General features: G+C 45.5%; 2 protein-coding genes across 2 annotated transcripts in view; one reads left to right on the top strand and one right to left on the bottom strand.

Moving 5' to 3' along the window:
- sardh (sarcosine dehydrogenase) overlaps positions 1–12,500 on the top strand; it is an 86,474-nt gene that overhangs the window by 65,856 nt on the left and 8,118 nt on the right. Inside the window, exon 18 of the mRNA XM_062555184.1 lies at positions 10,937–11,099. Within this exon, the coding sequence (XP_062411168.1) occupies positions 10,937–11,099 (163 nt within the window). The remainder of the gene's footprint in view (positions 1–10,936; positions 11,100–12,500) is intronic.
- On the bottom strand, positions 5,665–6,797 carry LOC134101473 (uncharacterized). The gene is made up of 4 exons (XM_062555185.1): positions 6,725–6,797; positions 6,571–6,623; positions 5,812–6,488; positions 5,665–5,729 (listed from the first exon to the last, which is right to left on the bottom strand). The coding sequence occupies exons 1-3, from the start codon at positions 6,745–6,747 to the stop codon at positions 5,833–5,835; spliced, it is 732 nt and encodes a 243-aa protein (XP_062411169.1). The 5' UTR covers positions 6,748–6,797; the 3' UTR covers positions 5,665–5,729; positions 5,812–5,832.

Below are 12,500 nucleotides of genomic sequence, written 5' to 3'. Positions count from 1 at the left end.
TCCCTCCAGAGAACATAATAACTGTAAAATCTGGTACGGTCACACCTCTGAAATGGTAGGCTGAGCAACAAATTGTATCAACCCTCACCAATTAATCAAATAGACAACAAAGTAGTACTTTATCACAGATTTCTGAAAGCAACTATATCAAGAACATGTTGCCAGGCTGGCCTTGTACACATCACAAACATCAAATGTCTCCTCCAAAGAACATTCATTCAATCAGACATTTCTCCCTCGCTGTCATCAGTATCCTCCACTGAAAGTCGAATTTTTATTTGCACACTGCTCATCACCTTTGCAATGGATCCCTGAAGCAGACGACCACCTCGTGACCCAAAGAGAGAGCCATTAAGAGACCAGGAAGGGCAGTACATCTGCTACACATGTGGAGAGTCCGGTCACACCAGTCAACAGTCATGGCCAAGTCACCCGGCAAAGACATGCTCCAGGAGAGGCAGACAGTGCACAGAATACTCCACCAGAGAGCGAACCAAGGCCCCCTGGTTAATCAATGATCAGGAGTGGGCTGGCAGACTGTGTTGACACTGAAGTTGACCAGTTCCTGAAACAAAATGCATTTGGTCACTGCTGGACGGTTGACCTGATGATCTCTGGAGTGAAGACAAGCTGCCTTTGGGACACTGGGTTTGAGGTCACCACCATCAAAGAGTCTCACTTTAGAGAACACTTTGGGGAGGAACAGCTAAAGTCCACCCATTGGGTGGAGCCTATGGACTGAACATGCCGGTCCTTGGTTGTCTTGAAGCAGATGTTGAGTGTTTTGGAACCACTCTTTAGTGGCGGTGCATCTTCATACTGAGAGACACCCATCTGGATGTTGTAAAGATGTAAAAATGGGCTCCCTGGCATTATGGGGATGAACATCATCAAAGATCTAGTGACCTCTCTGCTGGGTGTGGATGCAATGAGGATGAAAAGGCTGCTCCACCAGAGGCAAGTGTCCGTCGTGTGTTGGCTAGGGTCAAGAATGAGGTGGAATTCTTGGATTCAGATGGCAAAATTGGGTTTGTCAAGGTGGCTGGCAGAGAAGTGATCACCATCCCACCACACAGTAAGAAGGTGATTGAAGGCTGGTGCCTCCAACTGTGGAATGCCATTCCTGGTGGAAGCCACTCCAAAGATCAGCATCCAGAAGGGGCTTCTGGTTGCCAACATACTCGGAAAGGCAGCAGGTGGAAAAGTCCCTGTCGGGGTTATGAATACCTGTGAGAAGGCCATAAAACTAATATCCAGGGCCAGGGTAGCTGTGGTGTCCAAGTCACAGAGGATCTGTCCAAAAGAGGAGGTGGGGTTTGATGAAATGGATGGGATATTGCATGTTGAACAGTGTTCAGGCTACCGAAGATGGACACCAATGTATGCCTCTTCCAGTACAGGTAGCTGCAGGAGAGCTTAACTCGGCACAGCATGTGAAGCTTAGTGCACTGTTGAAAAGCTACGGGGATGTCTTCTCAAGCCAAGACAATGACTATGGCTACACAACTACAGTGACACATGACATAACATATAAACTGGTGACACCCACCCGATCAAAAGTTCAAGCGACATGTACAGGACATAGTGGGGCAAAGAGAGTAGCAGCCCCTGGGCATCGCCAGTGGTCATTGTGCGAAAAAAAGACGGGAGTGTGCGCTTTTGCTGTGACTACAGAAAGCTGAACATGGTCATGTGCAAAGATGCATACCCACTTCCACGGATAGAGGAGGCGCTTCATGCACTGGGCAAGGCACAGCTGTTCCCCACTTTGGACCTGACATGGGTTACTTTCAAGTGGCTATGGGTGACCAGGATAGAGAGAAGACAGCTGTCTTTACCCCGTTTGGTGTCTATTCTTAAAGCATTAAAAAAATGATAGGATGAAAAATATTGTTTTCTGTAATTCTGGGGGGGGATCCAAGGACAGTCATAATAAATGTGCTTAACTACCTGGGAAGTACCTCACAACATTGCTGTCAAATTCAGTGACAGATTCAAGGGAAATTATAACTAACATGCTAACTAACAAGGGTACATCAGACTTGCTATAATATTCACAATAAAATTAATTACTATTGAATGATTGTATTCCTGTATGTATTAGGCCAGGGGTTCTTAACCTTTTCAACCTTGAGGCCCAATTTGTCATAGTAGAAAGTGGCCCGGGGCCCATTTAATATTCATCATTCACATCCAAAAAGCGCACGTTTTTGTATTTATTGGTAGACATTGCACAAGTGCAATTTCATTACGTTACGTTAACGGTATTTGTTTTTAGACATGGCTGGATTCACTTAATGGTAGCTTTCTGGCGATGAACTTCTGGCCATCCATTCATTCTAACACGTTGGGCAAGTCTCCCCTTTAGTGAAATGTGTAGTGTCAGAATCCCAGCAGTTTTGTAAGGATTCTTGTGAGTGCATAGGTATAACGACAATGTGCTAACGTAGCTAGCAGCATTTGCAGTACATATCCTCGATACGGATATACCCACAAGGTGAATGGAATTAAGTCTCATGCATTACATATCTCTGATGTCTTCATTTGATAATCTACCCAGTACCGCGGGCCTTGCGGCCAACAGGTGCAACACTGAACATGTCTTGCGGCCCTCTGGTTAAGAATCACCGTAAGTCTGGGCTGCGGCCCTGTGGTTAAGAATCACTGTATTAGGCTAAATGGCAGTTCCATCATTTATTCAATTTAATACCAAAATATGACATGATTTAGAGTCAGCTATTATGCGGCAAAAAGGAACGTAATCTGACCTTAGAGGTCACTTTGCAAATGGTATTTTGTTCTCTGAAGGGACCTGAACTATTTTTTTTCATCTTTTTGATGGTCAAAGCTGATTCCTGCATGAGAAGAGCTTTAATTTGATACCATACATGATGGGTTTATATGTTAATGTATATTCAGACGACTTTCTATGATAAAAAAGGGGTGTGGCAGATGATGTCATTTTAAGGAAAATGCTCAAGGGTGCCGGAGCGGCACCCATCAGATTCTGAAAGGACACCCCCTAAACTATCAATTTATGCAAAAAAATTGCATTAGTACCTTATGTCACACTTATGCCCAAATTCCACAAAGTTCTACCTGACTATTTATTTGTTTCGGGTGTTCTGTGGAGTGTTTTCAGTGGCAGGCTGGATGTTACCGTTGACTTGCGTTATCTCGGCACCTGGGTTAGCACGAGATGAACGCTGCAACTCAAGGAAGGGCAGAAATTCACTGAAAATGGTCTTCACCGATCTATATCACCCCGACTAAGTTGGAAATAAGGTCCTATGTCCAAAATTCCGAACTATTCCTTTAATGCCAAGTGCCCATACTAACAGAGCTTGTTTATGGTTGTCGCATGCTTGGAAGGGAGATGTATGCATGTGGATTTTACCCTCCCTACTCTTTCCCCTACTGATGGCAAAAGCACATTTCACTTGTTAAGCTGAGAACATACTAGGCAGATCACAGCTGCTGCATCTGTTTCACATGATCTTTTGAGTAGACCAGGTCTTCACCAAAAAAAAAAAAAAAGCTCACCGACAGCAAGGCTGGTGAACCCTGCCTGAACGGGGGAGCCCGGCAGCTCATCTATATCCTCTATTTACTGCCAGAACCTTTGGCTCCAATCAGAAACGGCCATACTCTAGTCCTGTCACGCTATTGGCCGGTGACGTGACGATAACGAAACTTACAGTTTTTGCCATGGAGGTATTATAAGCACAGGAGAAAGTGAACAAGTCCCGCCCCCATTCATTTCAATGGGAATGCTAGGCTAGTGAAAATTGGCAAAATTGAACGATTTTTTTTTTTCAGGCTTCAATATGGCGTTTCAAGGGGCTTGTTTCCGGTGCCGTTTTACTTAGCCAATTAGGTACCTTAGGTACAGAAGGAGAGCTCGTGCCCACACTAAGCTCGTGCCTGAGCTGAGAGTGGAACAGCCACCAATCAGCATGAAACGGCACGGAAAACGGCACCGGACATGATGTATTTCTGGAAATATTCTGGAAAATGGCGACGAGGAAGTGCCTTGCTAATCGGCGAAGCTAATTAGTCAAATCCTTACCCCCTGGTTTTTGCCCGTTGCTTGAACACTAGACCCATGCTTAGACTAAAGTAACAAAACTTGAAGTTTTGTTGCCAGATCTCAAACACATGTACCTATACCTTGAACAAAAGTGCTGCTTTGCACTCTTGCAATTTTGCAACACACTTACTCCTTTATGGGACACGCTGCATACTACTCTCTATCATATATAAGACACTTCGTTCAAAAATGAAATCTCAGTACCATTTGTTAAACAGTTTTGTGAAATGTATTCAAGCAAGGTGTTTTATAAAGTAGGGTCTCGACCGAGACTAAATTGACATTGACATATCGACCGAGACTAAATTACGCTTCAATTCGTCAGTGAACTTGCACTTGCGTTTCGGCATGGCTGAAGATGCCGGATAGTTTTGCGCATTGCCAGTGGTAAACAAGGAAGTGTGCGCTGATGAGGTGAATAACCAATTAAATGTTTAGGCCGAGAATATCGACCAATGACGGTAGCTCTAAGGTCAGGCTCTACACTTCAACTCAATGCAAAGCGAACTGTAGGGGGAGGGCGTGATTAGCCTACTGTGTGAATGAAAGAGAGAGCAATGCAAATTCGGAGAAAACACGTTAGGCTAGAATAACAAAATCCCGGACGATTCTGAAATTCCGCCCGGACACATTTTTAGGTTTCAAAAAGAGGACATGTCCGGGCAAAAGAGGACGTCTGGTCACCCTATATAAAGTAGACTGGTGTGTTCCTCCTGATCTGAAAGTGTATGCATATGATGCAAGTGTGTTTCATTTTGGCACCAGTGTTACATTTTGACAAAGGATTGTTAGGTTTTTGAGTAGCGTTTCAATTTGACATGGATGTGAAAGGTAGATTTCCTAATATATTATGTTTGTGTGTAGAGTTTTGGTGCAGTGAGCGAAGTTTTGCAAAAACTGTAAACACATTGGGTAATTGCAACCCCTCAAATGCACACCTGAACACACTTACTTGCAAAACTGAACACCAATCAGCCATCTACAAAAAGCCCTCAGTTTAGCCATTGTAAATGGTGATGTGAATGGTAAATATCCCAGTGTTGTCTCATGTTGTACGTGTAGAGTGTTGGCACAATGAGCAAAGTTTAGTGAAATGTAATCAAGCAAGGTGTTTAAGTAGACTAGTGTGTTCCTCCACATCTGAAAATGTACAGCATGCCTAATGATGCAAGTGTATTCATTTTGTCAAGAGTTACATTTTGATAGCAGAGTTTAGGTACTGATAGTAGAGTTTCAATGACAGATGTGAAGGTATATTTCCTAGTGTTGCATTGTGTCTACTTGTGTGTAGAGTTTTGGCACAGTGAGCGAAGTTTTGCAAAAGGTGTTCAAGCAACGGGCAAAAACTGTAAGCGACACGAAGTGCAGTAGAAACAAAGCACAGCTTCCCCAGACTAATGTTCAATCTTAAAGATTGAGCTTAGTATGGTGACCCATCACAAGGTATAACCAAAAAAGGGAATTCCAGCTTCTTTTGGAACAAAATGGCAGATTGTTAAACAATATAAATCTTAACATACTGTAATGCTGTCCCATCCCCAGTATGATCAGGAAAGACACTGGAACCAAATCACTTCAGTGTAAAAGGTTTATTAAAGCAACGCAAGGATTTTTTTTTGCCCTGGCAAGTCAGCACCACCTAAGAATGAAATTGCACATTAGACCAAGAGCAATGTTTGACGCCACAGTAAAGATGCAAATGAGTCAAAATGGGGTCCTACCTCCTCGTTTTGAGTCCTCCACTACTGTTTAGGGGGATAGCGCTTAGCAAAACTCATGCGCTTGTTCGGTAGTTTGCTTGGAGCAGCTGGATTCATTTTAGAAGGAACTATAGGGGGAGGAACCATCTTTTCAAAGCCTACATCGGTCCAGGCATTTTTGCCTTGTTCGTAATGGGTAGAGAAGTGGGTCACAGTACCACGTGGAAGCTGTCCAGTGATGAACATGTGAAAGAACCGGTCATCCAACTCTGGGTAGGGATAACCGGGACCAGAGGTCTCCAGGTGACTGGGCTCTGGGGCGCTAGTTTCTGGGGCACTGATTTCTGAGGAGCTGGGCTCAACATCAGCTGGGAGAGGAGCATGCAGTGACAATTCAGGTTCATGGTACTCTGATGCATCATGACCATACTCAAAAGTAGAAAGCTGCCGAATGACCTTCCCTGGTTTGTAGATCTGGTCAAATGGTGGTGGAGGTGGCGGTGGAGGAACCAGACTGGTCTCAGGAATTGCCTCAGGAACTGCATCAGGAACTGCCTTCATGACCACATACATAGGAGTTTCGACCTCTTCAACAGAGCTAGGCTCATCTGGGTCTTCTTTAGAGGAACCAAACTGGCCTGGAGACAACAGGTTACGGTTCATCATTCGGCCAGTTCCAGAATGCCAAGCATGAAGTTCTTAAATAAAAAAAAGAAATCGTTAATAGCACAGCTGAAAATATCCTCTAGCTGCTTTTTTTGAAACATTGCAAGACTTTACCTCCAGTTGGATAACCACAGACATTCCAGATCAGGACAGTCAAAAGCCATGCCCTGAAAAACAATTCAGCATATATTTTGGTGCATATCCTGCAGATGAACAACTTTTTCATACTGACTGTTCAAGATTAAGATAAAAACAAAGATTTCCTTACCACAAAACCAATCCAACTGCCATGATGCCACACACCTATTACACCAAACAAACTGGGAAGAGAGCTGGTGTGTTTTCTGAAGCCTGTTGAGGAGAATATATAGGGAGGAGTCAGCAGACCTCAGCCAATCAAATGCTTTGATCACTAATGACAATCAGCTGAAAACGATCACTTAGCCATTCAATGATTTGTGGCCATTTATCCAATTATTTATGCACATCGTTTTCATATAATCAAACCCTCATATCTATGTGAATAGACATCTGACATTTGCCTACAAAAAAGCTACAATCTTTGCCCAAATAAGGAGATCTGGTGTCTTGAGATTTTTTGGGGGGGAAATAACATGGGGATCTTGAATTATCGCACCTAAACTCTCGTGGGGACAAAGAAATTGGAAATGCAGACGTTTTGCGCTACACTGTTTTGTCCGCTCCCCTTGAGTGGATACTGTGATCTTCGGTAGGTGAAGACGGCACGCTTTGATCTTTGCTACCCCAGAGCTAACTTACAATGCAACTTGCCATAGCCAGTTAGCTTCAATTAACACCCGGATCTCCTCACATGGGCAAAGTTGACAGCTTTGTTATTTTTCCTAGGAGGTCCAGAGGTCTATTCATGGATCACATCAGGTCCCTTTCCACACACACACACACACACACACACACACACACACACACACACTCTGCTCAGGATGAAGTGATCACATAGCCCCCTCTCTCAGACTAGACAGATCTATTTCAGATCCTCCCCTCAGGCTGTCACCCACCCACACACACACACACACACACACACACACACACACATACTGTACACGTTCCCTTTGTCCCATCACTCTCACACACTCACACACTTTATATGTCTATCTCTCATTTTCTCCCTTTATGCTTTTGAATGGCCAATCCAGGAACCTTCCCACCACCCTGTGTGTGTGTCTGCATGTGTGTGTGCATGTGTGTGTCTGTGAGCAGAACACAGATGTGCTCAGGTGTCCTGGCCAGAGTGTGTGTGTGTGTGTGTGTGTGTGTGTGTGTGTGTGTGTGTGTGTGTGTGTGTGTGTGTGTGTGTGTGTGTGTGTGTGTGTGCGTGGTGTGTGTGTGTGTGTGTGCGTGGTGTGGTGTGTGTGTGTGTGTGTGTATGTGTGTATGTGTGTGTGTGTGTGTGTGTGTGTGTGTGTGTGTGTGTGTGTGTGTGTGTGTGTGTGCCTGCATCCCCAGGGGCTGGGGTGAGAGCTGGCTGGGCCAGATGGTCAGACAGACAGGGCACCTCTGGGGCTCACTGCTCCAGTCGCATTAGTCACACCTCTGTGCCCCTCTCTCTATCCCTCCATCTCCTTCTCTCTGTCCCTCTCTCTCCTTCTCTATCCCTTCCTCTCTCCTCTCCCTTTCCCTCCCTCTCTCTTTCCTTCTCTCTCTATCCCCCCTCTCTCCTTCTCTCACTCCTCGTAAGTGTTCTCTATCCCTCCATACCTCCTCACCTGTCATGTCTCTCTTAAACTGCTTTATTTCTGTTTCTGTCCATCCCTGTCCTTTCATTCCTCCTCAAATCTCTCTTCTTCTCATTCCTCTCTCTCTCTCCTTCTCTTCTCATTCTCTACTAGTTCTGTCCTCCTCTCATCCTCTCTATCCACCTCTCTCTCTGCTTTTCTCATACCTCCTCATTTCCCCTTTTCTCTCTCTGTTCTCTCATCTTCATGCCTTTCTCATTTTCTGTCCTTAACTCTCTTTTCCTCCAGTTCTTTCTTTCCTTCTCTCCTTCTCTCTCTCTTTCTTTCCTTCTCTGTCACTCTTTCCCTCACTTCAACTTCCCTCCCTATCTCCCTCTCTCCTTCTCTCTCTCTCCTTTCCTCCACTGTTATTTCTCCTACTCTTTCCTTCTCTGTCTCCCTCTCTCCTCTCTCACTTTCTTTTCCATGTCACTTTTCTCTCCCCTCCTGTTGCCATGGCCCCATATCACTATCCTCCTTTCCCTCCAACTACCTTCAATACATTCTCTCTCTCTCTCTCTCTCTCTAGCTCTCTAGCCCCCTCTCTATCCCTCTCTCTCTTGCTCTCCACTGATGCTTTATGCCCATCTCTGTTCTCTATCTCTCTCACTCTATCCCTCTCTTTCTCTCCCTCGCTATCCCTCTCTCTGCCTCTCTCTCGCTCTCCATCTCTCTCTCTCCGCCTCTGTCTCCCTCTTTCTCAATACCCCCCCCTCTCTCTCTCTTTCTCTCTCTGTCTCCACAGATGCTTTATGTCCATCCTTTTTTCCTCTATCTCTCCGTCTGTCCCATTACACCCTCCATTCATCAGCGGGGCATCTGAGTGGCCGCTAATTAACGAACCACTCTAATCATGAATCATGAGCTCCTTCAATCACTCACATCCACATGCACAGTCTCCAGCCACTCCAATCCAAAGTCACTCCCCGTCAGCTGGAGGGGGGGTCTGTCTGACCACTGCTTGTCATTTGTAGGATCTTGACCTTTGAACTTTGCATGGCCAGCATACAGATTACGGCACATGCATTTGTATTTTGTCATTGAGCGACAGATGAAGAGTTGAGATGCAAAAGCCTCTAAAAGCCACAATCTGTCACAAATGAGATAACGATGGTGACGAGTGAATGCTCTCCACACCTATAGTCACATACGTTACATCATTCTGCTTCAAAATCCGCTAGATACCACTCTCTTCCTGGCCTGAAATATTGATTTGTAGGCCAACCCCTATAGGAGCCTGATACAAAATGCTCATTTACTGTAAAAGAAAAGTGGTCAGATGGATTTAAAGGGTTTTGCATCTGAACCCTAAAGATGCTTTTAATTCAATTGGACACTGTAGTGTGAGTATACACAGTTATACGGTACATATGTTATATCTATTTGTGTATGTATTCTGTATATATGTATGTATGTGTATGTTTGTAAGTGTATTGATATGTATGTATGTGTATTATGTATATATTATGTATGTAAGTGAATTATGTATGTATGTATTGTGTATATATTATGTATATACTGTAAGTGTGTGTGTGTGGGAATCAAATCCATGATATTTGTGCTGTTAGCATCCAACTCTGCCTGCTGATTTCCAGGACCTTTACTAGGCATTGGTGCATGCGCATAGCAATTGTGTGTGTTGACTAGGCATTGGTGCATGCTCGTGTGTGTGTTGACTAGGCATTGGTGCATGCACATGTGTGTGTGTTGACTAGGCATTGGTGCATGCACATAGCACCTGTGTGTGTTTGCACCAGAGTACTGTACACTGGAGCTGCGTGCAGAAGAACCACAGAGACCTAGGGCCTTATGGGAACTTTATGAGGATGAACCATTTTAATGGGAACCAAGTTATGAGCACCTCAGTGGAGCACATGTTACACATAAGCCAGATGGACTGTTGACTGCACACTGGGGGCACATTTGCAATGCAGCCTAATGGAGATTGTGGCGTCTGGGTGTAGCTGTGGTGTGATGCTGGTCTCTGTTGGTTGGACCTGAAGGTCTTAGGATCTGAGCGCCTGGCGTTCGACGACATTCATCCTTAAAAGTACATAACCAAAGGCATCTAAAACAAATGCTGAACCAAAAGCATTCTTAATAGTGCCAAACCAAAACCATCCTTAAAATTGCCAATAGAGCCTAAGCACTTCCCCATGAGCCACAACAACAATTGAGTGAAAATTCACATTGATTATTCATTGACAAAATACATTGTCTATTCCAATGACATTTTCCCCAAACGGGTTTTCATTAGGCGTGCCGAAGAACCTGATGATCTGTATCCTGCCACAGTTGGATCTGGGACATCTCCCAGCATTGCTATTTCCCTGACGTCTGCCAAGGAGATTTGAAGTTCTCTGTGCAGTTTGTCCGTATGTCTACAAGAAGGATTTCACAATAACCACCGGCCCCATTTTCACCTGACTTGATGAAGAGGTGCAGCAGGTGTAGCCAAGAAAGAAGCCATTACATTCAGGCGTAGATCCAACCCACTGCCCCTTCCAGACCGAGTCGCTTTCACCAACTCTCTGGTTGTGGGATACTGTGCCATTTGGCCTGGTAGATGTCTCCGAGTGTGTGTGTGTGTGTGTGTGTGTGTGTGTGTGTGTGTGTGTGTGTGTGTGTGTGTGTGTGTTTGTGTGCGTATGCGCGCGTGTGTGTGTGTGCCAGTCTAGTTTGCCCTGCTCTCTCTGACGGCTCCCGTGCTCTGTGTGCCCCTGCAGGTGCGTGCCATGCGGCTGTCGTTCGTGGGCGAGCTGGGCTGGGAGCTGCACATCCCCAAAGACTCCTGCATGCCTGTCTACCAGGCCGTCATGGCCGCCGGCGCCAAGCACGGCATCATCAACGCCGGCTACAGGGCCATCGACTCGCTCAGCATAGAGAAGGGTGAGTTCACCTCTCCACACACACACACACACACACATCTCCAGGCAGCTCAGCATAGAGAAGTGTGAGTTCACGTCTTTTCACACACATCTATTTGGTTCGGGGGCTGCAGTGTCCCACACACACACACACACGGACACTCACACACATATAAATACACCTACACCTACACACACACACACACACACACACACACACACACTCACACACGCAAACCCAACTGAATACCACAAGCATAGGAGAGATGAGCACAAGGTTGCATGTCTGGGATTGGCAGAAACGGTCTCCATGACAATTGCATGTGTAGCATCAGCACCAAGCCTTGTTCCTCAGGCTGCCTGATGGTAACTAGGAGACAGGTACACCGCGGAGGCCTGGGGTGGTGTGTGTGTGTGTGTGTGTGTGTGTGTGTGTGTGTGTGTTTGTGTGTGGGTGTGTGTGTTGCACTGTCACAACAGCCCTTGCTCCTGAAATGAGAAAGAGAGCTGAACCATGTTCCACCAGGCACTTGTCATGAACAAGAGTGTAGCAGCCAAGCCGTGCATTACCCCATAGATGAACTCATGCACACACACACAGACACACACACACACACACATACTGTACGTACACACACACCTACAGTCTCACTTTAGAGATAATGATGCATATGCCATGCAATGCATATACAAGCACATATTGCACTGTGACTTCACATTAGCAGCAGTGTATGACCAGATGTGACCATGAACATGCACACACACACACACACACACACACACACACACACACACACACACACACACACAGCACACACAGCAAGCCTATGGGAGAATTTAGCCATGCATTATTCTCATATAGTCATTCAGCCATACATGCACAACATGCGCTCGCACACACACACACACACACACACACACACACACACACACACACACACACACACACACACACACACACACACACACACACACACACACACACACACACACACACACACACAAACACACACACACACACACACTCAGACATGTGTGTGTGTGTAAGAGAATACTGTTGCATCTTCAGCGCAGTGCTGAATTACATACTCTTGGGACTAAGCTCACTAATGCTCATGTCATACACAAGGGTCAGGCTTTCTGCGTGTGTGTGTGTGTGTATGTGTGAACATGCTTCTGTGTGAACATGCTTGTGTGTGTGTATGTGTGTGTGTGTGTGTGTGTGTGTGTGTGTGTGTGTGTGTGTGTGATGAGTGTTCATTTCTATGTAATCCCATGTTCTCTCATGTTGCTGGAGCGTGAAGACTACCTGTCCTCAGCCCCTCTCCTGTCCAACAGGTCACCCCATCACATCAAGCGCATCTCCACTGGACCGTACACACACACACACACACACACACACACACACACACACACACACACA

The sequence above is a fragment of the Sardina pilchardus genome, chromosome 14, assembly GCF_963854185.1.
Source record: "Sardina pilchardus chromosome 14, fSarPil1.1, whole genome shotgun sequence".
NCBI classification, from domain to species: domain Eukaryota; kingdom Metazoa; phylum Chordata; class Actinopteri; order Clupeiformes; family Clupeidae; genus Sardina; species Sardina pilchardus.
This window is presented reverse-complemented; position numbering and strand designations above follow the sequence as displayed.